This window comes from Lampetra fluviatilis, chromosome 33 (genome assembly GCF_964198595.1).
Source record: "Lampetra fluviatilis chromosome 33, kcLamFluv1.1, whole genome shotgun sequence".
NCBI classification, from domain to species: Eukaryota; Metazoa; Chordata; class Hyperoartia; order Petromyzontiformes; family Petromyzontidae; genus Lampetra; species Lampetra fluviatilis.
Window position 1 is genome coordinate 8,668,067 of NC_136307.1, and position 24,970 is coordinate 8,693,036.

Consider the following 24,970-nt stretch of genomic DNA (forward strand, 5'->3'; position numbering starts at 1 on the left):
GCCAATGGGGGCTTCCGGTCCAATAGTTTCCCCCGCAGCATTTCTGTACACAGCAATAATCCCCTGGGTTGGGTTCGACTTTTGTGGGTCTCGTCAGCAGGGGTCCGAGCTTGTGTTTTTGTTTCGCTTGTTTTAAACAGGAATCTTTGCTGCCTTTGACAAGAAAGGGACGGGCATGATCAACCTGGGCCTGAATGAGGTACAACGATTCGGAGTGTTTGTGTTCATCGTGCCTGGAAACAGTTGAACATTTTGCATTTTTATCTCAAAAGAAAATGTAAATTGCAATGCTTTATACATGGCAATGAAGTTATTTCCGCACACATGTGAGAGAGAGGTGGATGCTGGGACACTCGGTGGTTCATAATGGCCATGTCAGCCCCGGAATGATGTGGTGGGTCTGAAAATTTGAACCCGACTGGAATTAATTATTAATAAAAATGTAATATATTTTTTTGACTCGCAGATAAACCCTTAGACTAAGAGAGTCCCACAGGCGCGTACAGAAACCCACAGATACGCTCAGAGACACGCACAGAGACACATATAGTGTCAGCGGAGCGGGAGACAAGGTTTTTAGGAGGCACCTTCTTTATTAACACCTTCACAGGTTCTCCCTCACGCTCTCCCTCACGCTCTCCCTAGGTCTAGCCTAGCCTAAACACAACCCTGACCCTGTAACACCGATGGCGCCGACCGAGACAGCCAGCAACTATCCCTCCACCCAGTATCTAGCGAAGACGACGACGAGACGAGTTCACTCCCCAGAACCGGCAGCCACGAGCTCCCGCTCTCAGCTGCTTTTATGCTACCAGCGCGGCCTGGCTCCGCCCTGGCCACACCTCCCTTCTCGAACCCACGAGCGGGTTCCAGGGGCTTCCAGATGGGGTCTTCCATGACCCTTGCCCCAGTTCCTCCGCCCTGCCGACACACCCGCGTATACGCTCACCGGCGTGTGTACTGCTCGTCCACCGCAGTTGCCGCTGCTGCACAGCAGCCGGCGCTATACCACTACACATACATGGAGCGAAGCTCCTCTTCCCCCCTCCTCCGAAGATCTAGTGGGAGTGGGAGGAATCATTCACGAGTTCCCCCAGTAACTTCGTCATTCATGGGAATCGTTCATGAGTTCCCCCAGTAACTTCGTCCCATTTCCAGCCCTGCGTATCGGAGCGCTGATCCAGCACCGCTGAGCCTCGCGTTTGAATTCGCGTGTTAACGGGCATTGATTAAAGTGTAGAGTCGATGGCCTCAGCCCAGTCACAAATGAATACGCGCAGAAAAACGCATCGTGGAAACGTTGGTTCCGAACTTAAATTTGGCTACATTTCCATTTCTGATAATGTAAATCTAATCGGCTTGACTGCCATGCGACGAACGTTACCCTCGGTGGCATAAGGAGCGGGTGGGCAAGAGCTGCCCTCTACAGAGGTCACTTAAAAGGGATTTATCTCAGAGGTAGTTCTGTGATATCCGCTTCCATCTGCCATTCTCTAACGTGAGTTGTTGCCCTGCTCTGGATTCTTCATCTACTGACATGACTGCCACCGATTGCACAATTTAGATGATACAATTGGTGACTACAAACATGATCAACAGCAGGCGAGGTTCTTGATGTAAAAACTTGAGAAGGATCAGGATTGACCCACACGTCTGAATCTTATGCATGAAACTAACCTTAACTATTTTTTTTATTTTTACCAGGTCAGGCTGACTGAGCTACTGGATGTAGCTCTTTTTTTTTTTATAAACGAACTGGCCACAAATGATAGCTCAATTTAAGGAGCTTATGTGTAAATTTATAGCAGCCGAATACTCTAAACACACGTTAATTCTAAATGTATAAGGAAAAACCAGAGGACCCGGACAAAAAGCCACACAATTATGGTGAGAACGTACAAATTCCAAAAATACAGGTGTCGGGCTCTGGATGGAACCCACGACCTCCTGTATACCAGGCTAGGGTGCTAACACCATCACCAAAGTGTTCATAACTCCAACATCTTGGGTTCCTGACATCACAGGTTTTGCCGTCTAAAGGTGTCCTCTTGTATTGCAGGCTTTGTCGTTTTACGACAGTGTGTAATCTATTACAAATCACTCTTCTGCTTTTATTTCCTGGCTTAAAGCATAACTAGATTTTTCTCTAGATTTCATTCCTCTCCACCGTATTCTGGGTCTGTCTTTCGACGATTCACAAATAGATGTTTCGATTCGTACACGTAATGATGAGGCCAAACATGAGGCATAAGAGGCCAGTGATGTTAACACATCAATGACATAATTTTATCAACCTTTCGCTTACTTCCCTGAAAATATAACATTCATCTAAGGGAAAATAGTAACCCGAAATGTCTTTCCTTCGTCCCTCCCGTGACCTTCTGACCCCTCTCTTCGCCCAGTGGCTGCAGCTCACCTTGTACTCGTGAACGTCGCGCGCGAGTGGACGGGGGCGGTCGGCCAGAGCGGCGCTCTCCGTAGCTGCGGCTTCGTCCAACGAGCAAACGACGTCGGGAGCCCAACCACGACTGGCACGCGGGGAGGGGGGATTGGGTGGGGGGGGGCTTTGCCCACACGCATGTGCGCGCGCGTGGCATGGGTAGCTACGATGATGATGCTGACGACGACGCCGCCGCCGACGATGATGATGATGTTGATGACGTTCAGCTGCTTCTTTATATGCAATCTTAATGGCAGCTTTTGTTGGCTTTTGGTGTCGTGGTCATTATAATAAGAGTGGAAGACTGGGAATTGGTAAAAGTTGTGGGGTGGGGGGTGCATGGTGGGGGCGGTGGGGGGGGGTCATGTGTTGTAGTGAGGGGGGAAAAAGGAGGGGGGGGACACTGGAAAGAAACGTTAGTCGATCGCTGGAAGACAAGACCGATGGTACGAACATGAAAGGTCCCACGAGTGAACGTTTAAGACCTCCCGCAGCTCTGCGAGGCTGGTGCCTCTGTTGGCTTTACTACCCCGAATGCATCTGCTGTGACAATGCTTGCTTTTGTCTGTGTACGATTTAGCTGGGGGGGGGGAAAGAGACGTTTTGGTGGTCCAATCTGGCCCCATGGTTGTTAGCAAAACGACCCAGACAGCCAATTTTCTTCTTGCAGTGCAATTTGTTTTGCCGTTTGAATAATCATGTGCCTTGCTGCCACCTTTGTGTTGGATGGTCACCCATCCTTGCACGAAAACCGTCCAAATGTTAACAGCATGCAGCACTACTTTGGTTGGGCAGTGCACCAAAATCCGTTGTTGTACTGTACTTCAATGCTCTCCGCCTTCGCCAACCCGCACCGACCACCGTGGCAAAGTACAGCCATAACCTCCCGCCCTCCACGACCCGCACTGTGTGGGGCTGCCCTCATCCAGCAGTGGATTGCACGTGCTATCTTGCATGGGCGTGACTCCACAGGGACTGTACCATTTTGCCCTGGGGGGGGTGAGAGGAGCTCAAAGCTGGATGACCTGCAACTGAAATTCTCTCCCCTCCAGTTGGTCCAACCCAAGGTCTGTTACTCAGGACAGAGGCCTTGGGAATTCTCAGTAGTTAAGTTCCGTCTGGTGCTACGTTGCAAAAGTGAATCGACGGGGTTGGTCGATGGTGTCACTTTGGAGATTCATATTTTTTGTGGGTGTTTTTTTGTTCATGTTAAGGGAATTTTTTTTTGGTTTGGCACCTTGTCAGTATTGTAGGAAATCAAGTTGCCAAACTTTCACTCAGTGGGGGGAAAATAACTGGAGAACTTTCATAATCCATGAATCAGCACTTTCTAATCACTTTCATAAACCATTGTCATTCAGGGCTTAATCTCTCACTCCAGTGTATGTAACACTGCTCAGCTGGCTTGGAGTATGTATTAGCCGCATAAGGCACTAACCACTAGAATACAAGGCATGCCTGATCCTATATTATTTTACCCTATATCAATCCCTATAATCCTATGAATAGGTTTGGTTTGAGGACAAAATAAGTCAAGATGGATGTGGCAAGCCAAAATTATTCCTGGTAGTGTTCCTTTCCGGACAATTCCGGCAGAGATCGAGCACTGATGGTGCTTTACAGTGGGCATTTCCTCTTGACGGGCATCACGAATCAACGCAGAGGACTTGTGGCTGGTTCATCTATCCAGCATGGTGCAACCAGTGAGCAGAACCAAAGACTCGGACCGGATCTCCATTCCTCATGGGAATGGAGTTGGGGTTACCAGGTTCAGCTTTTTGACAAGGCATTGTTCAGGACCGTGTTACCCACTCTGTTCTTCCTCCTGTTTGGGTTGAAATTAAATAAACGACAGATCCAACTACTGAGTGGACGTCCGTGTTGTTGACAAGAAGACGACACGGGGGGAAACGTGTGGCTTGAATCTTTGCTTGGTTTAATTCGTGAGTCACAGAGGTGCTCCCACTTAACAGTTGAAAATAGGAGTTAATGTAACAGAAATAATAACAGAAAACCCAAAAGGAATTGTATAAAACACCATTTAACATTTTGAAAACAACAGGTCAATATCTAGGTGGACTACAAAAGCCAGCAACCAGGGTTTGGCTCACACTGGACTAATGAACTCCCATGAACGACGAGGTGCGAGGAGGCCTTCGCCCAAAGATGGATTAACAAAGGGGCTATAAAATACTCCAGTATTTCATGACAAAAGTTACAATCATATACTTTGCGAATGCTCAGTATGTGAAATACTACTGCTATGTATGAGATTATTACGTATAAAGTTAAACTTCTTTTGTGATTAAGGCACAGACAAGTCCCAATAGCTTCAGCACCAACCAGACCGACCAGAGCAGTGGCGAAAAAATGGACGTGAAAAATATAAAACGTTAAAATTTTAAGACCCCGCACGCACACACGCAAATCTCGACACCGCACCAATCTCGGCGCCGTACAATTTGACGCAATCAAAAGTCCCCGCATTGTAAACTGGACAGTGGTGTGGCAGGTTATTGAAAGAAAATCTATCAGAAAAAAAAGTTACAATTAGTGAAAGCAAGTAAAATGAGTGTTGTTTTTTTTCCCTGTTGTTGAAAATGTTAGAGCAACCTCGAGCACAGAGCAGAATATCTCCCCCACTGTGCATCAGCATGAGCTTGCAAGTTTCTCATTCAAACAGCAAGGGCAGGGGGTTTCACAAAATTCCAACGGTTTCCAGGATCCACGCTGGTCCGCCGTTCCAAGGTCACCGATATGCCTCCCGGCTCGAATATGAATTGCGGAGGTTTCGAGCGGCACACGCCTGATGATTACGAAAAAATTTACCTGTAAAAACAAAGTTTTTCACTATAAATCCTTTATATGCGTGGCGGCTAGAGTCCTCTCGTCCTCTGGCTTGAGATCGCTGCCACCTATGGGTCAGATGATTGCCTGCCACCATTAAGCAATTGGAATTAAATATAATTTTTTTTTTCCTAAAAAGTGTAAAGTTATGGAAAAACAATTTCACGAAAATAAATTGTCACGCACAACGAGTCTGTGTGCAAAATGTCAGCTCGATTGGATCACGGGAAGTGGGTTAAAAAACGACCGAAAGATTTGCACGGTCGTAAGCGCACAAGCAAGCAAGCGAACTTAATATAAAGGATTTTAAAAAAGGAGGTGGGCCGTGAGGTCCAGCGTTTCCAAAAAACCCTGGAGCAAAGGACACATTTTAGTGTGGAAGATTTTGGCATGAACTCACGAGGGGGCCATCGTCTGTAACGCCGGTGGAGGCAAACATCCGGAAGACGAATGTTAGGACTCCTCACATTGGCAAAGAAATCAGGCTAGGAGGCAGGCCGGCCTGGTAAACGTGATCCTGGCGAGTGACTGAGAAGTCATTTACTTGGCACAAAGGACAAAGATGCCTCCCCGCCCCTCAGACTTAGCAGATTGTTGGGGCAAGTGCTGTTTGCGAGCACCTTTATGCACAAGGGGGTTGGTGGCCAACACCACGCTCAGTGCTGATGTTTACACATCGTGCAAGGTATAATTTTTGAGGCTGAGTCGACTTAGGGGAGGCTCAGGACTGGTAAGATAATTGTCAGATGGTGGGCGTGAGCGGGAATGGAACCCGGGTCGCCGGGTTCATAGTGCAGTGCGCTATCCACTGCACCACCACTCCTCACTAGGAGCATCATGCACACAAACCTAGAGGACTGCATAACCAGCTGACGTCTTATAATGCTCTTATCTATAGAATAATCTAGAATAGATTACTTTTTTTATTGCTAAAAATCAGGTTTTTCCCCAAGGAAACTCCAATTGCACTTTTTTACAGGTCCCTATTGTCCCGTTTCATTACAACTTTGGTTGAAGTAAATTTGATTTTAAATTTACTTGAACAATAATCTCAACTCGCAACCTACCACTGCAAAAGTGTTTCAACGACTCAAGGAGGGGCTCCAGGTGGAACCACAGAAGGAGTAGGGAAGGCAGCAGCAGCCACGCGGTGAGCTGGCACCAACAATTGCCCAAGCTCTGCGATCCTTTAACTTTTAAAGATGTTCTCGGCCGATTAATTGGTCTTGACATATGGGAGGAAAACGGAGACCCTGAGAAAATCCACGCGTGCGAGGGTGCAACACCATCCCAGCTAAAATCAGACTGCAACTCGATCCGATTTTCAGACAATCGCATCGTCCAGGGAAAGAACCCCAACTCCACGTTCTCACGTGAAGCTGGGCTGCTCAGTGGCTTCACACAAGCACACAACCGCCATTCGGCACTAAGTAGTGGTGACATCACCACAGCGCTTGTGCCAGGCCATCTGCACATTAAGGCCACATGAAGTGTCGAACGCCTGCTGGCAGGAGGTCACGGAACAGACCCAGGTGCCATGGGTTGCCTGACTGAGATGACTGGCTGATGCACCACCTGTGCCCTTACTGTGCCAACTTGCTGTGCTAAAGCCATCCGGCGTTCCGCTCGTTGTTGTGAGCGTCGCTCCTCTGACCTCTGTTGTTGTTGGAGGGCGACTGCCTCCAACTGCCCAGTAGCGTCCTTCACGAGCCTCCTCCACAGAGGACGATTTTGACACCGCTGGTACCAGTCATCAGCAAGTCCACTCAGCTCCACATCATCCTGTACCACATCACTCCATCTCTTCTCTACCCCGTGTCGTGCCTGTTTAGCCCCTTCTATCCGGCTAAACAAAAGCGGTTTAGGTATGCGGTGGCCGGGTATGCGGGCTACATAACCCAGTCAACGCAGCCTTGCCTGCCGAAGGAGCTCACGCACACGCACTAAGTGTTGCCACCACCGCCACTAACAACGACGACATCCTCGTCGTATATTATCCGGTTTTTGAACGGCCTGGTAGCACCCAACATCATTTGCCGGCGGGTGCATCTCCTACGGATGGTGTCGGACAGAAGCTTCCGGAATGGCCATCTCACCACCACTTCCTGCTGGCGGAAGGGCCTCCCCCTCTCTAGTGGGTACAATGGCCTACTCTTCCACACTAGGCAGACGTCTTGGAAAGGGTGGAACACGTGACCCGCCGAAATCGACTGACCGGCAGGTATTGCTGTAACTCTAGCGAGTGCTGCCAGTGGGGTTAGTGCTTGCTTGGCTTTCTGGTCGGGCTTGGCAACACACGGAGGGTGTTTCCTCCGTACTCCAACTTGGGGTAGCGGCTGCCTCTGCACAACGCCAGTGGACTGTAAGGAGGGCCAGGGTCAATCGTGCGAGGTTCTGTGAAGTCAGCGAGACTCGAAGGGATCACACCCACCCTTACCTGGGGGGCACGGGGGCAGGGCGGGTGCCGACTTTAGTGGTTGAGCTCCATGCAAGGTGGGGCGTTCAGAGTTTGGGAGGGATACGTGCGAGCTGATGTGTAGTTCTGTACGACGGGAGGCAGAGTTAAGCCCTCTGCTAGAGTGGGAAACAATCAGAAGTGGTGCGACACTCCAGTAGACTGCACTCCGCGGCCTGGTCGACAAACCACGAAATTACCCTCGGTGCTGCCAAGGCCAGACAAAAATGCATCATTACCAAATTATTAAACCCTGCACTCCATAACAGCTATTTATCCAGGGAATTCTCACCGAGTCGGACACTTTTATTCCGGACGGTTCTGCATTGGGTGCTCCCCACCACATTCCCGAGACGTCAGTACAGTGTTGGAAGAGTAGGCCAAATGCCCTCTTGGAGATGGGCTGTCCACAGATCTCTCTAGCAGAGGCTCCCCCGCCAGCGGTGGTACGAGCGAGCAATTGAAGAGGCTGCACCTTACATCCCTTTTTTTAAAACATCTTCACCTGCAATCTTGATTTGAAGCTTTCGTGACTGCAGGAATCCACACTCTTTGGTTATTTCGGTAAAGTCACGTAGAAAAATGAAAAAAAAAAAAAATCCACCTGAGGACAATCGCTTGTGTGGCGATCGAAACGTCGCAATCTATTATTATTGTTCTACTTGCCTTTACCGAAAGAACCAAAGAGTATCTTCACCTGCAACCTTCACGAGGCCCTTTCCAGCGAGCGTCGCGTAGCTCACCGCCCCAGGGCCGGTGCCGCTCCCCGCTCAGCCCGGACCCGAGCGCCGTCTCGCCCCGTCCTCCTCCACACGGCGCAGCACGGGCGGGGCGGACGGGGCGGGCCGTTTGTTTAGTAGTCGCTGATGGCACGCACTAGCCCCTTGTGCGAAGGCGGCAGTGGCGGCGCGGTTTTGGCTGCCGCGGCTGCTTTGGCTGCCGTGTCTGCCGTGTGGCTCTCATCGCGGGGCTTGCTCGGCGGAGGGATCTTGACGCGGGACGGCTCGACGCCCCAGATCTCGCGCGCATACTCCGCGATCGTGCGGTCGCTCGAGAACTTGCCGGACGCGGCGATGTTGCGGATGACCTTGATCGTCCACTCGCGGGGGTTCTAAGCGTGGTGGGTGGGGTCAGGAGGGGAGGGGGAGGAGTAAGTGGGCGGCGATGGCATTGTCATCGTCATCACGGAGTGTTTATCCCGCGCGCCTTCCCCCATGCTGTATATCTCGGGGTAGTCTAACCAAGGGGGACCCCCCTGGTGGCAGCTGTCACTGTGCGCCACAAAGTGACTGCAGCACCGGCCTGCGATGGGGAAACAGTCTGCCACGTGGGGGACGATGTTGCGACGTGGCTTTTCGCAATTAAGTAACTTTGCTAAATATTCATCAAATATGTTGAAAATTTGGACCGTGACACCAGCACACATGGGCCACTCTCTTTCAAATAAAGAAACGGGATCTTTAACGTCCGCTGCCAAGTAGATGGCGGGTATTGCAGTATTAACCAGGGCAGCCGCTCTGCTCGAACTGTGAACCTCCGCAACGCACACTCTCGCTCAACGCCCGTCTGCATGACGGTCTGACCCGTTATCATGACGAGCCATTGTCTATCCACTGCTGGATTTTAAAAAACCGATAGCAATTAATTAACAAAACCGTCGAGTTGGTGAAGTCCGCCGTAAACTGCTCACCTTGTAGAGCTCGCTGACTTTCTCCTGGCACTTGACGTAATCCTCAAAGTCGGCAAAAACTTTAAACCTGCGAACGTCATTCAAACGTCGACACGTAAAACATCGGAGCAGGCAGGTACGGCGGAACACATCGTGGCTGCAGGCGACATTGGATTACTGCACGGTAACGCGGGGTGGAAGGGGGGGGGGGCATGGCCCGGATAAAACCAAAAGACGGAGATGCAACAAACCGCTTCGCGGAAAGGGGGTGAACACGTACAACGCGTCACTTTATATTGCTCCTCCAAGTGATTGGTTCACTGGGCTGACGTGTTGTTGTCTGCGGTCACGTGGGCGTTCACGTCACTCGGGGGGGGGGACCCGAGTCACCGACCCTTGACGAGTGAGGAGCAGCCAAGAATATAAAGGGTGCACTTTTATTTTTTTACAATATTTTAATTTGTTAATCCACAATCCGGATGAATCGAGGGTTGGCTGCAACGTTTGCAAGGTTGTTCTTTAAATGCTCGATAGTTATAATGATTCGTGTCTTTGATAAAGAGCCACACTCCTTTACACAGCACCCTCTCATACACAATAAGCGACTCACATCACCACATCTCAACACATCATATAAAATGTCACCCCCGGTGGCATGTCCCTGTGCAGCAAAATGTGACTGCACCCGGCGTGAAAGCGGGCATTAGTCTGCTGCCAGTAGGAGGCTATGAATGCTGCCATGTACAATCCAAATTACAGTAAACTGCGGCGTCATTTTCAAATGTGGCAAATTTGAATCCCGTGACGCTGGCACACGACGGCCTACTCTTTAACATCGACTGCAATCGAAACGGACGGCGCGCAGTATTTTACGATCAATACCACACCTCACTTTCTATTTTTTATTTTAACAGGTAAGGCCGACCGAGCTATATAGCTCTTTTTCAGAAATTATAGCTTAACGAAGTGGCGGCTTCTAATGTGGAAATGTATAGCAGCCAAATACTCTAAACGCATGAATCAAAATGTGGCGGGAAAAACTGAAGGACTTGGATAAAAATCTAAGCGACAACAAAGAGAAAGACACCGCAAACTCTAAATATACAGGCGTCAGGGACGGGATCGAACTCACGACCTCCTGCACACCAGGCGAGGGAGTTAACATCTCGCCACCACGGCATGGGGGCGAGGGGCGGCAGAATAGCAGAACCGCTGTTCAGTTTTTTTCCCAACGCATTTCCACGACGCATTGATATCGGCGCATTGATATCGGCGCACTATCGATTCAACTTGAGAGAACATGCAAACTCCAGGATCGAACCCACGACCTCCCGCGTACCAAGCGCGGTAGTTAACTTTTCGCCACCGTGGCGCCCCTATTAACCAGGGCGGCCTGCCCGGTTCGAACTACGGACCTTCTGCCGCAATCGACGGGCGCGCTCCCGGCGGGCCGCGCCGTCGCGAGTACCGGTCGTGGTGCATGAGCATGTTGACGATGTCCTCGAAGACGTGGGGATGCTTGGGGGAGAAGAAGCCGCTGCTGATCTGGTCGATCGCCTGCTGCAGCTCGGGCAGGCGCTCGTAGTAGTCGCGCGCGTTGTACCTGCGGCACCGGCAACGCGCGGAGACGGACGACCACGACGACATCACGACAACGCCCACGCCTCAACCGAGAACTCCCCCTTCCCTCCCCCCCACCATGGTGTTGCTCTCCCCCACCTGTCCCCCCCCCCCCTCTTACATACATAGATACGTACGTATCTATGTATGTAGAGCTTCTTTCACACCGTACGTAGCCGACCGTGCTAATCGGAGGTGCGGGGGAAGGACAATAAACTAAATGACACAATTCTAGATTTGAAGCTTTCGTGACTGCAATGATCCATACTCTTTGGTTTTTTCGGTCAAGTCACGTAGGTCAAAAAAGAAAACAAATACATTAAATCACGACGTTTCGGAGGCAACACAAGCTTCCGTCTTTAGGTGGAACCGTCACAGCAAAATTACTGTATAAAGTGAAGAGAGCGCCAAGAGACACGAGATTATATATACTGTTCAGGGGGGGGGCGGGGAGGAGCCAGGATGGGCCGTGGGGGGGGGTGGGTGATAAGCTGGTGGCATCATTATTTATTTATTTAAGCTTGATTAGCCCTTTTTTAACCAAGTTAAACTTTAGCAGCCTTATAGATTACTGCAGTATACTGCAAGGCAACCAGTTTGTTAGCTTAATTACTGCCTCCGTTTTTTTACTTTGTTCATGTGTTCATCTTTTGTCAACCACATGCCATCGCCTACAACGCGGCACCCCCTCCGCTCATCCGTCCTCCTAATCCCCTGCAGCATAACAAAAAGGCGGCTTAACTTAGCTCCCGTATTAACTCACTGGCATCTTAAATAAATAAAATGATGTCACCAGCTTATCACCCCCCCCCCCCCCACGGCTCATCCTGGCTCCTCCCCCCTTTAAACAGTATATATAATCTCGTGTCTCTTAGCGCTCTCTTCACTTGATACAGTAATTTTGCTGTGACGGTTCCACCTGAAGACGGAAGCTTGTGTTGCCTCCGAAACGTCGTGATTTAATTTATTTGTTTTCTTTTTTAACCTACGTTACTTTACCGAAAAAAACAAAGAATATAAATTACACAAATCACGCTGCACTGCTGTGGAGCAGAGTGAGCCTTGCTAAAGAAGTGCTTCTGGACTGACTGGCTCTCACTGGCGAGAGCGCTCCACATAAAAACAACGCAAAAAGCAACACCGTGCACGTCCACCAACTCATCATGCGTTCTGCCACCCTCGGTGGACAACTCGCTGGATGCGGTCACATTTCATCATAATCAGCCAAGTTCAATCCGCTGATGGACGAGATCATCGACCTAGCGAGCGCCTGCACGGACCACATCAAGGCGTGTTCCAAAGCCCATTGCGTTGTCTTGTCGGACGACGACGACCTCTCCCCCTCACCCCTTCTTGTCCATCGCCTCCACCTCGTCGACGCGCATGCCGAAGATGAAGAGGTTCTCCTCCCCGGCCTCCTCCGCCATCTCCACGTTGGCGCCGTCCATGGTGCCGATGGTGAGCGCTCCGTTCAGCATGAACTTCATGTTGCCCGTGCCAGACGCCTCCGTGCCGGCCGTGGAGATCTGCTCCGAGAGGTCCGACGCCGGGATCACTGCGGGCGGCGGAGGAACGAGCGAGCGAGCGAGCGCCGCGGTTACGATCGAAACCGAGGAGGACGAGGAATCGCGAGCACGAGTGGTGGCCTCTAGATACGCGCCGTGGCTAACGCGTGACGTAGCCGACACGGTGGCATGTAGCGCAGTATCTGACAAGGCACGATTATTGGAACTCGCTGCTCTACGGGACGTCTATCAAAAAAACATTCCCTTGCTGATGTCGTCAAAGAGTGTAAACAATCACGCGAATTTCGGGCATCCTCGCAGCGGCTTTTGGTTTGCCATAAAACAAAGACGGTTACTGCATCGCGCGCTTTCAGATGCACTTCTGCAGCCGTCTGGAATGCTCTTCCTTCTGATTTCAGGAAGCCATTGGAGCTATACATTTTAAAATCTATATTGAAAACTCATTTCTTTACAACTGCTTTTTGTGTTTAGTTTGTTGCCCTTCGCCTGTACCTCCGATTAGCACGGTTGGTTACGTACGGTAACGAAAGAGGTTCAACATACGTACTCATTACTTTTGCAGTAAAAGTCAAAGGCTGAGAATGCCATTCTGATCTGTTCACACTTACAGGATGCCCCTCCTCTGTGTGTCTATGCCTTTACTACGACTCTAGTGCATTGCCTGGAATGCGTGTTGAGTCATCGGAGAATATTGACGGAGCATCAGTAAACTCAGTGCCTTCAGTTTAACAGGCGTGACCTGGAAAAAAAAACTTAACTTCTGAGTGGCACCCTAATGCACACGCACTTACTATTTTGAGCAGCAGAATGAATAAACCCAGGCCACCAAGGATTAGGATTTAAAACCAAGCAAGAAAAGTCGTGCATACACATGGATTATTACATAGCACTTTCCAACGTGCGTTTGTCCTCGAAAGAATGTAACCATCAGCACGGAAGCCGATGAGAGGCTTGCCAGGAATGATGTCAGCGCACAATTAATTTTCATATTTGCAAATATATATTTTTCTCTGGTTTGCATCTCCAATGTTTTCGGCAACGCGTTGATCAATACGGCCAGTTTTCAACAGGGCACACGTTCCAATTTTCCCAAAACCACTCGAAAAGTTTCATCCAAGTTGGATTACTTTTACGGGAGGTACAGTGCCTCCCCCGGTAGAAGATGAAGCCCAAATCCAGCAAAACAGTTTCACTGAGGATAATGCGGCAGTTTGTAAACAAAGATTCTCCCCCACTCCCCGTCCGTAGGATGGGCTGGCACCCAGCTTGTTGCGACACGACCGGGAGGAGATTCTTTTTGAAGGAAAGGGAGACGGCCGACTCTGGGAGTATAGCAAACGATGAGTGGCGAGACAGGCGGGCGGGAGGAGAGGGTGGACGGTCTGTCACGTCCCACCGCGGAGAAGCCTCACCCTTCTCGGCGAGAGACACCTTGTAGTTCTCCAGGAAGATGACCTTGAGCCTGTCGCCCACAATGGGGTCGTTGTTCACCACTTCGCCGATGGACGTCACCAGCTTGATGATCATCTTGGCCATGTGGTAGCCAGGGGCTGCCTGGACAGGACAGGGCAATGGGAATGGCAGAGACAAGAGGCGTTTCACCAACAAAATATGAAAATATAACACGACGCTTTGGACTGTCTGCCTCTATGGATTTTCTTGACTGCAAATATATGGAATGGGTACATCAATTACTATTTTAAAAATAATGTTTAAGCATGCATTGCGTGACACTTTCCAAGATGCACTTTTTCCCGGAATTATTAGTGGCACGGATAGCTGTCGGGGCAAAAAGTGCGTTTGCATATTTGGGAAAGTAAACTCCAAATGAGAGACATCTTGCGATCGTTATGAACTACTCTTCTCCTGAGCCGTTACCTTTCCCCCAATCAGGATGGTGCGGGCCACAAATCGCTTCGTTGGGTTTCTCTTGATGCCTGTTAGGGGAGGAGCCAAAAAAAAGATAAAAACACATTTCAAAACAATGGTTGGGTAGTTGAGCAGGTGGGTAGGTGAGCAGGTGGGCATGTGAGTAGGTGGGCAGGTGGGCAGGTGAGTAGGTGGGCAGGTGTACAGGTGTGTGGGTGGCTTTGCAGGCTGGTTGATGTCTCATGGCCGTAGAGCGTGACGACGCGCGAACGAGCGGGTTGCGTGCGGTTGAGGCGTCGGTGTCTCACGGTTGTAGAGCGTGATGATGTGCAGGCAGTTGAGCAGCTGGCGCTTGTACTCGTGGATTCGCTTGACGTGGACGTCAAACATCGAGTCGGGGTTCACTGCCACGCCGTACTGCTTCTCGAGCAACGCGGAGAACTTCAGCTTGTTCTCCTGCGCCGTCGCCACCACGGGGACAAAGATTTGCAACAATCCGGACACGAAGAGCAAGAGAACTGTAGACATTCGATTGAAGCCCGGGGGGGGGGGGGGGGACCAGGTAGGCTGCTGTGAAGCTCTTTAAATTACACAATGTTGTCGCTGTTGTCGACATCGGCGGAAAATTACAGAGGAAGTTCCGTGGGGTAGACGCGTGAGACGAGCGCGTGTAATCTCGAACAAAACAATGGAACAAAATTGTCGTTTAAAATAAAAAGTTGCAATTGTTAAAAAAAATATATGATCAGGATGAATTCGCAGTTGTCAAATCAAGGTGCAAGTCACAATTGCAAACAATGCTGTAAATAACAATTTATTTTGTTTTATCCCCCCCCCTACCCCCAGAAGTAAAAAATAAACCAACGGAATTTCTTGTGTGGTGGGGTAAAGTGTGGGTACTGCTACGTGTATTCCAAGACCTCCAGCTGGCTTGTGGCTTCCCTTCCACCAGCAGGTGGCAAGAGCAAGCAATTGCAGGGATGCACCTGCATCTTTCTATATATACCGTACGTCCATCAGCCAATGGGGGCTCGTAGACCAATGTATTCCAGGAGCATTTCTTCCGACGTAAGCATGTACGTTGAACTTCTTTCACAACCGTATGTAGCCAACCGTGCTAATCGGAGATGCCGGGAGTTAGGGATTTAACGTTCGCAATTCGCATGGCTGCACCTGTGCCTCTGCCCTCGTTATTTATCGTCGTCCGCCTCCGCACCTGCTTCACTTTGGCCACGTCCCGGATGAAGGCATCGTCGTCCACCAGGTCGCCGAGCTTCGCCAGCTGCGACAGCTCGTTGACGTACTCGTCACCGATGCGCTGCGCGGAACAGCGGGCGACACCGGGCGTCAACTCAACCCTCCCCCCACCTCACCCGGCACGCACGCAACGGTCACGCGGAGCTGCTGCTCACGCTACCGTAGGTGACAGCAGCAGCGGGAAGAGCAGCCACCGTAGCAGCAATAGCATAGCAAAAGCAGTAGCCATAGTAGCAGCAGTAGCCAGAGCAGCAGCAGCAGCAACACGAGCAGCAGCAGCAAGAGTAGTAGCTGTAGTAGATAAAAAAACACAAGCAGCAGACATAGTAACAGCAGTAGCCATAGCAGCAGCAAAACGACCAGCAGCAGCAGCAGCAGGAGCAGTAGCCCTAGCATCAGCAGCAGCAAGAGCAGTAGGCACAGCAGCAAAAGCAACAAAGCCGTAACAGCAAGAGCAGAATGATTGGCAGCAGCAAGAGTTGCAACAGCAACGACAACAGAAGCAGTTGCAGCAACAGTAGTAGCAACGGTAGCAGCAGGAGTCAAAGCAGCAGCACCAACAGCTGTTGCTGCCCTACCCCCAAACCCTCCTTTAACCCTATCCCTTAAAACCCAAGCCCCCCACCCTTATATCCCGTAACCCTAATCCTACCCCGACCCCATGCCAGGCATGCCGCCTGGACCCCTTCTGGCTGCTGGTGTGCGTCTTCCCGTTGCCGTGGTGCCCGTCACCTCGGCGATGACGTCGGCGAGCCCCGGGTTGCAGAGCAGGAGCCAGCGGCGCGGGGTGATGCCGTTCGTCTTGTTTTGGAATTTCTTCGGATCAATCTCCCAGAAGTCACGAAAGCTGCGAGAGGGACAGGGGGGAGCAGAGAGAAAGCGAGCGAGCGAGTGAGAGAGGAAGACTCGGTTGTGTCTGGGGGCGGGGGGGGGGAAGATGAGGGGGTTGCAGCCACGAGAACGAACATGGTTACCGGGGCGATCGTTACCAAGTAGCCTTGATGATGTCGGAGTGGATGCGCGCGACGCCGTTGACGGCGTGCGAGCCCACGATGCACAGGTGCGCCATGTTCACGCGCTTGGTGCCTTCTTCCTCGATCAGGGACATGCGGCGCATGCGGTCCAAGTCCCCCGGAAAGAGTGCCTCGATTTTCTATTCCGACACCAATGACAAAGATCCCCCGCGTAGCCTTAACAGACTGTTGGGTCAAGTGCTGTTAGAGAGAACCTATGAAGGCCAGCACGGCACACGAGGGGGGAGGTGGCCAGCACCACGCCCGGCCGCCTTTGTTTCCCTTGTGATGATGTTTACAAACCAGGTACTCATTTGAGGCTGAGTCAACCTAGGGGAGGCCCAGACCGGTTCAGATATAATCGTCACTGGTGATGGCCGTCAACAGGAATCAAACTCATGTCGCCGGGTTCCGCCACCACAGCAACCCCCCCACCCCGCCAAACACCACCCTGGCCAGCCTAACGGGAATATGGGGATTATTTTTGTTTTTCAAATGTGTATCTCTACCCCTCAAAATAGCGCGTAGAAAAACTCCCCAACCAACGAAACCAACGGCCGGTGTGTCTCTCACACCCCCACGAACTGCCATCGCGCATCGGTGACGTTAAGAGAGGGCACGAGAGTGAGGGAGAGAGCGAACAGACCGGTCGCGACTCACGGTGAGGTGGCGCATGTTGATCTCGTAGACGATCTCCAGGTGGCGCGGCAGCAGATTGCCCAGCAGATGCACGGGCCAGCGCTCCAGAGCCTCGGGCAGCACCGTGTGGTTCGTGTAGGCGCACGTGCGCACCACGATGTCCCACGCCTGCCGGGCCGCACCGGTGCAGGGGGTCGGAGAGCGAGTCGGCGGGGGGGGGCGGTGCGGGAGGATGGGGGGGGGTTACCAAACAAGCACGATTATGTTTAACGCGATGTCATTATTCATAACCGGTTTCTTGTGCGTTACATCGTGTAGGTATAATATAGTAGAGCCTAAAAAGCTTACTGTGCCATTCCTGCTGAAATTAATTAATTCTATCTATAATTTTTTTTTACTATAACCCCCACCACCCGAAAAGAGGCAATCCAATAAAGTTGTCATGTCGTTGGCAAAAATGTCAATTGATTGTTGAAAAGCAATAAAAATGGTGGGGTTTTTTGTTATTAAAAACTGGCATTTAATCTAGACGATCTATCCCATAAGAAACTAATTAGGGATTCCAATAAACAGCGGGCTCACATGCATGCACCAGTGGCCCAGGCGTGCCAGGCAATGGTGCAGCAAGCATGAGATTGCGTTTAAATATTGTCCAATCAGCTTTACAAGATGCCTTGAGAATTAAAAAATCTCCGTGTCAACACTTTCGTAAAGTAAGCGTTGGGAACATCTCTAGTTCTGCTCGGAGATGTACACGGGGTTTTCTGTCACCCGCTGTTGTCAATTCAAGGTGTTGGTCATCACATTCAAGTGAATTCACGATGAAGGGATCACCAACTTCGTCTAGCTTGTGGCAGCCATACATCCTTCACGTCAACACAAATGAGCGGCACGGCAAGAATAGCATAACTGCTTGCACACTACCACAACTACCACCTCCCTCCATCACGGCCACTGCCACCACCAACACCTCCAAGAGACGGGCCATGCCCCCAGTTGTCCACTGCCTCGCACCACAAGGCAGGCCCCGCTCACTCGTTGTCCACCATCACGCACGGAAGGAGAGATGTTCTCACCCGGTCCCATTCCAGCTTCTCCAAATCCACCAAGATCCTCATGAGCTCTGGGATGGCGAGCGCCGGGTGAGTGTCGTTCAGCTGGATCGCCACCTGCTCGCCAGGGGCAGTGATAGCAGCAGCAGCAGCAGCGGCAGCAGCAGCAGCAGCGGACACACGCGTGCCGTCAAGCCTGGTGACCCGGGGCAGCCTGCACCGTCATCGCACGCGGGGCAGCTCCACGACTCGATTTCAGAAGCGCACCTCAAGACACTTTGAAGACGTGGAAACTCGTGCGTTCGATCATGAAGTGCCATCTTAGTTTGGCATAGTAGAATGGGGGAGGCTATGTTGTACAAGCAGAGTGAAGTACTTCTGTGCCCTGATGTCTGTGCGCCCCACTTTCACCAACCTGCACTGACCAGCATCGTTAAGTTTGGTCAACTAACCCCAATGGGCCGCACGGCGTGGGAGAGGCCCTCGTGACAAGCGCATGTACGATTAAGACTCCTCTGAAACTCTGAGACTGTGTAATTTGTGGAAGTGCTCGATTAGCGAATACACCATAACACCGATCAGATTGCTCGACTGGAAATCACAACGCCCGAGACCGGTACTAAACTCATTTAAACCGACACCTCTGGTTGAGGATGCGAGCGACGACCACACGACACGTCGTTTACCAAGAAGAGAGACACTTGGTGGAATGTTGAAACAAGCGGGCGAGTGGGTGGGTGAGCGAGTGAGCGAGCGAGCCAGTGGGCGAGCAAGCAGGTGGGTGAGTGAGAGAGCAAGTGAATGGCAGGTGGGTGAGCGGGCGAGCGAGTCAGCGGGTGGGCGGCTTAGCGAGTAGGTGGGTTAGCGGGTGAGCGGGTGGGTGAGCGGGTGGGTGAGCGGGTGGGTGAGCGGGTGGGTGAGCGGGTGGGTGAGCGGGTGAATGAGCGGGTGAATGAGCGAGCGGTCGAGCAGGTGAGCGAGCCAACGAGAGCGGCCACCTTCTCGGGGAACGAGTTGAAGCACGTGCGCACGGGCTCGCGGCAGCCGAACTTGGACGACTTGAAGCGCCGCACGATGTCCTGCAGCGTCGCCGCCACCACGAAGTACTCCTGCTTCAGCCGCAACTCCTTGCCCTCGAAGAACTGCGCGCAGGGTTCAAGGGTCGATCCGCTTCATCACTCGTCCCCTCGATCGTGCACACACTCGCCCGTTCGCTCACTCGTTCAATCGTCTATTAATTATTGTTGCTCGTTTGTTAATTTATTTGTTAACAGATTCAATTTGCCTTTCACTCATTCGTACAACGCTTTCAGCAGTTTATTGATCCCTTTACTCATTCACTCACTCATTCCCGAGCTAACTCTTTCACTACTTCACTCACTCATGCACCGATTCTCTCACTCGTTACATAGCCAAATTCTTTCACGAGTACACTCGCCCATACACTTACTCGTTCACTCAATCATTGACTTGCTAATGCACTCACTCGTGGCTATTTTTCTTACAGCAGAATATCCCATTTTCTCGTGTGCGCCGGGATATTTTGACCTTCGAACCGGATGCACAGTACTCATCGGGCAGGACTGGCAACAGAGCCGCGCCCCGAGCCTAACGCGCGTCGCCACTCACGTTGTCGTTGGGGTAGAGCACGCGGGAGATGTTCTCGGCCAGGTTTCGGTCCAGCACCGCGTCGATGTAGTCCCCGACGTTGACTGCACCATCGTCGAGCACGGCGAGAGCGAAGAGGGGACCGTCAACGTTGTGGTGGCCAGCACGATGAACCGTTACAAAACGCGACTTCGGTTACCACGTTGCCCTCTCTCCCTCTCCATACGTGCCGTGTCCTTTCTCAAAGACGTCGGCGGTCATGGCCTTACTTCCACTGAGCTCTGTCCATGAGATTTACTCGAGAATTTTGCATGAGATTTACTCCTCCTAGTTGCACTCAATTGTTGCTATAATTTCCCCTGGCAAAACATTATATTAATTCAGTCTGTCGTTTTCTCATTGCATCTCCAAGACATCTAACTTTCCCTTCTATAATGATTCTCATTAATCTACTCACCGTGTGCCCTGCTGCTTTCTGCAACACATTCACATTACACATCCTATCCGTCCTCCTTCTTAAAATCCACATATTGCGCCGCTTCCAGTTTGCTCTGTCGGGTCGTTGTAATTGCGCGCGGTAAGGATCACAATGGGGAAGATCCATCACCACCGCGGCAGCTAGGACTAGCGATCAAATATCTGGCTGGACGAAACGTATCAAGACATGCCGGAGGCGCACAATTTTCTAATGTTTACAGTAAAGTTACCTGGAAGTCAACGCAAATTCTTCACATTCTCTGTCCCACACGTTATTCAATTACTGCGCACATGTTCTTTGTTTGGGTACGTTCTCTCCTCTACCCTCGCCCCTTTCCCTCGCCTTTCCCTCCCTTAAAAATGCCATGCTCCTGATCGTTATCCCGACGTTAGTGGGGCAGAGAGTCCAACCTCCTTCCTAATCTCCTGCCCCGTGAGCACCTGGCCTCGGGCCTTCCTCCGTGGAATATCTGTGCCGCCCACCCCCTTATCGCTCGGGCTCTGTACCGGGATTCTTGTTCAAAATAAAAATACTGTGCACAGACCGTATGGCCGGGGTCAATCAAGGGCCAGAGACACTGAGTGGAGACCGCCAAAAGAGCTTGGGTTCAAATCCGGGTTTTAGCTGGCAAACCGCGATTAAAACTGGGTTCGAGTGTAGCGAGTTGACGGGGATCTTAGCCCAGCCCCCAATCCCTGCACAAAAATACAAAATTAAGTAGTTTTTGTTTTTTCCGACTTGAATTGGAGCAAAAAAGAAACAAGCTATGGGAATGAAACAACTTAAACTTGGCTTTGCCCGACACGCGATACACATCTCGACAGCCAGGGATTGTGGGAAAGTGCAGTAGCCCTTGTTTGACTAAGACCGAGAAAGCAATTAAAATAGAACGGTGGGGGGGGGGGGGCAAAAACAGCAAACAACACAGCACGGAGAGAAAGCCATGGCCAATGCAGTAAGAAACAACGATGGCCTACAGAGACCGATTAATCAACTTACAGTCCTTGAGGTTAAAGTCTCTGGGAGCCTTGGCTGACCATAACCGCATTGTGTTCACGGTGTTATTGCCGTAGCCGGGTATCGGCGTGTCGTACGGCATCGCAAGCACCACCTGCATGCAACAGGCCTCACACGTCAGTCACATTCAAGTGGCAAGCAAGCCGGCTGTGTCAGCCAGCAACACTGCCCCTTTCAACCATATCGCCAGCCAGTCACTGTCTTACAGCCACACCGTGCTTTAAGCCGCTCTGCCCGGCAGTCAGCCAAACTGTCTCTTCAGCCACATCGCTAGCAAGCCACTGTCTTACAGCCGCCGTGCTATAATCCGCTCTGCCCGGCAGTCAGACACACTGCCCTCCAGCCACATCGCCCGCCAGCCACAGTCTTACAGCCAGACACAGTGATTTAAGCCACTCTGCCTGCCAGCCCGCCCACCCGCCATCCACACCGCCATTCAGCCAACCGAGCCGCTTTCTGTCGGTGAAGCTGGTCAGTCGATAAGCACAACAAACTCTCCAGCAAGCCGGACCAATAAGCACAATAGTCTGCTGGTTAATTTCCGCAGTAAGCCAGCACGTTATACAATTTACCCCACCAGTGATGCCATTAACTGTTCCCCACTTCCAATTAGCACGGTTGGTTACGTATGGTGCGAAAGAAGTTTAACATACATGCAAACATCTGTACAAATTTGGAGGTCAGTTCTCTTTAGTTTGTACGATCTCGTTTGTATCGGCCGTCTTGTCTATGCCAGACGAGAAGTGTTTCATTAGCTTAAATAAAAAAACACATTCTTACGTGCAACGCTCGATGCAGGTTTTAAGCAAATTTCACAATCCAATTAATCGAATAACCGACAAATAGACGGATCGCTCAAATGTTTTTAAAAAAATAGTTTCTGGAATCATCAGGACCGCCCGCCACCCACCCAATTTTACGTTTCAAGTTCATTCTGCTTAACCAGGGTGAGAACAAAAGAGAGCAGGATAGAGTCTTGCATGGAAGAGAGCGACCTGGGGGCCACCAAAATGACAACAGCAAAACCAAAATAATGCACAGTATTGAAGCAAACTAGCGAGGGGGGGTGGGGGGAGCAGAGTGGAGGGTGGGGGCAGTGCAGGGGGCAGGGTGGCGGGGGGGTAGCGTGGATTGTCTCGAGCTCCGACGCGGCCCCCCCACCTGCGTGTCGACCCACTGGGCCCCGTGCTCGTCGTGCTCCACGCGGCCGTGGAAGTGGATGGGGATCATGTACTCGGGGCGCGCCTTCTCCCACGGGTTCCCGTAGCGTAGCCAGTCGTCCGCTTCCTCCATCTACGTAGGGACGAACGAGAGGGCGCCGCCCCCACCCCCGTCAAGAGCTCGCAACTCAACAAGTAGGCCTCGGCAAGGTAATGTAAATTACCCTTTTTACCGGGTAAAAGGGTAAAGGTGTCGACATGCCAAGGGGTAAGGTAAAGGGTAGGGTAAAGGTAGCTCGGAAGAATTACCCGGTAGGGTAAAGGTAGCATGAAGTATTACCCGGTAAATACGGTACCTTGTTTACCGCTAAAAGCTCCGTGGCGCAGTCTGTGGCCTCCATTTAATAAGTAATATATTTTTTTTACTTTTTTTTAAACACTCTTTTATTAAATGTACTAGTAATGGCAAAACTCCACGACTCCAGGAAGTGGCCCCGAAGCTTGCCATAATGTAAGGGACCGTGGCCAATTGCAGCCAACGTCAGTTGAGCGTGGACGATTAGACCCAAGCCGAAACAAAACAGATTAAAAAGATTGTTTAAAAATATATATTTTTTTTTACGATAGAATATAGTGTTGTCATCAGTATGACCTATCAACGAGTTCGGCAATGATGCCGTGGTGGAGAAATGTTAACCACCTCGCCTGGTATGCAGGATGTTGTAGGTTCGATCCCAACCCTGACGCCTGCATATTTGGAGCTTGGATGTTCTCCCCATGGTCGAGTGGATTTTCCTCCAGGCCCTCCGGTTTTTTCCCTCCACATTTATAATCAATATGCGTTGATTATCAATGTATACATGATAGACCACTTTGTTGAGCTATCATTTGTGGCCAGGTCGCTTCTGAAAACGAGCTATATAGCTCAGTGGGCCCTTACCTGGTAAAATAAAAATAGTTTTAGTAATAGTTTACAAATGGAAAAATATATAATAGGCGACGATCTGGACAATTGCCCTTCTTCAGAGAGTCCAGAGGTACAGAGTGGATAATGAATCAGTCAGAGATTGCACTTCACATCGTGGGGTCTGATGAGAATTAACATTTGAACAATATTTTGATGACCAGTTTTAAAAATTGGCATGTGAATACTAACACCTTTTTGGAGCTATTGGGAAACAGACAAACCCTTTAATGATCAAAGTATTACGATATAAACTCATTTATGTTAAATTATAAAAGATATTGTCAGATCGGAGAAAGCCAAGCAGGTGTTGGCCTGAAAAGCGCTTGAATGGGTGACCACCACGCAGGCATCAGAGACAGCTAGGGCTACATCATGGCCAGCAAAGGCCAATGCGGAAACATCCATTACTGTACTGCATTTCTATTGTACTGCACTCCCACCGTCTATGTCCCCCGCATTCACCAACTCACAGTGACCAGCGTGGTGAAGTATAGTCACACAAATCTGTGAAAATAAGTAATTTAAAAATTTATGTTTCGACGTCCGTCTTCAGGCAAGAGAGGTCACCTGCCAGCCGTTGGTAATCTTCTGGTTGAAGATGCCAAACTCGTAGCGGATGCCGTAACCGTACGCCGCCAATCCCAGCGTGGCCATCGAGTCCAGGAAGCAGGCTGCAGCACGGAGGGAGAATCCGCACAGACAGACAAAAAGACTTCCAGTAAAAATGAGGTGAGGGTCGAGCAATTGAACCTTATGGCGGTACCCCGGGGTACCATTGTACCCCGGTTCTCACATAATGTCCGTGATGCAGTCTGCTGATGGTCGGCGATGCGGCAATCGACTCATCTCGACGAGCTGTACACGATGCACTATTAAAAGTTGAATATTTCGATAACGGATTTTATTATGCTGATGTTTGGCGTTTCGTCATCGTGGAGTAGCACTGATTTCGGATCGATTGGTACCCCAGTCGCAGAATTAAGTACACTCCTGGAAAAAAATTGTTTCCCAGAAATAAAATATTTATTTCCCTCCGCCATTTGGTATTATTTGGAACCCCGGGGTACCGCCATAAGGATCAAATAATCGAAATGACGGACGGCAAGTCCTAACTTAACACGTTGGTGTTCACACAACGCATTTTCGCTAATAACACAGTTCTTCCGTGAGGGAACACTTTTCGCACAATGCAGACTTCGCACCATTATATAACAGGGAACTATAACGCAGTTTCTCAATGGTTGACGATAAACTACTTTCTTGAGCCGTGTGGCCGAGCGGTACGATACAGTGCGTGCAATGATACAGTAACACGGCAGCATACCCTCAGTTATTTGTCCCGACATCTTTGAA

At 50.6% G+C, this 24,970-nt stretch overlaps 2 protein-coding genes across 3 annotated transcripts in view; one reads left to right on the forward strand and one right to left on the reverse strand.

The window, feature by feature from the left end:
- The window catches only part of LOC144944031 (calpain-9-like), a 39,947-nt gene extending 37,422 nt beyond the window's left edge, over window positions 1–2,525 (forward strand). For both annotated transcript variants that reach the window (XM_078872047.1, XM_078872046.1), the window contains exons 19-20: window positions 141–199; window positions 2,403–2,525. In XM_078872047.1, the coding sequence (XP_078728173.1) occupies window positions 141–199; window positions 2,403–2,429 (86 nt within the window). In that variant the 3' untranslated portion in view covers window positions 2,430–2,525. The remainder of the gene's footprint in view (window positions 1–140; window positions 200–2,402) is intronic.
- A 1,834-nt stretch (window positions 2,526–4,359) lies between these two features.
- LOC144944032 (glycogen phosphorylase, brain form-like) overlaps window positions 4,360–24,970 on the reverse strand; it is a 29,451-nt gene continuing 8,840 nt past the window's right edge. The window contains exons 4-20 of the mRNA XM_078872049.1: window positions 24,185–24,288; window positions 22,652–22,783; window positions 21,473–21,584; window positions 20,017–20,099; window positions 19,386–19,529; window positions 18,412–18,504; window positions 17,357–17,503; window positions 16,673–16,836; window positions 16,416–16,530; window positions 15,643–15,744; window positions 14,735–14,882; window positions 14,436–14,494; window positions 13,970–14,111; window positions 12,379–12,586; window positions 10,880–11,014; window positions 9,433–9,499; window positions 4,360–8,853 (exon numbers count right to left, since the gene is read on the reverse strand). Coding sequence (XP_078728175.1) covers window positions 8,596–8,853; window positions 9,433–9,499; window positions 10,880–11,014; window positions 12,379–12,586; window positions 13,970–14,111; window positions 14,436–14,494; window positions 14,735–14,882; window positions 15,643–15,744; window positions 16,416–16,530; window positions 16,673–16,836; window positions 17,357–17,503; window positions 18,412–18,504; window positions 19,386–19,529; window positions 20,017–20,099; window positions 21,473–21,584; window positions 22,652–22,783; window positions 24,185–24,288 — 2,213 coding nt within the window. The 3' untranslated portion in view covers window positions 4,360–8,595. The remainder of the gene's footprint in view (window positions 8,854–9,432; window positions 9,500–10,879; window positions 11,015–12,378; window positions 12,587–13,969; window positions 14,112–14,435; window positions 14,495–14,734; window positions 14,883–15,642; window positions 15,745–16,415; window positions 16,531–16,672; window positions 16,837–17,356; window positions 17,504–18,411; window positions 18,505–19,385; window positions 19,530–20,016; window positions 20,100–21,472; window positions 21,585–22,651; window positions 22,784–24,184; window positions 24,289–24,970) is intronic.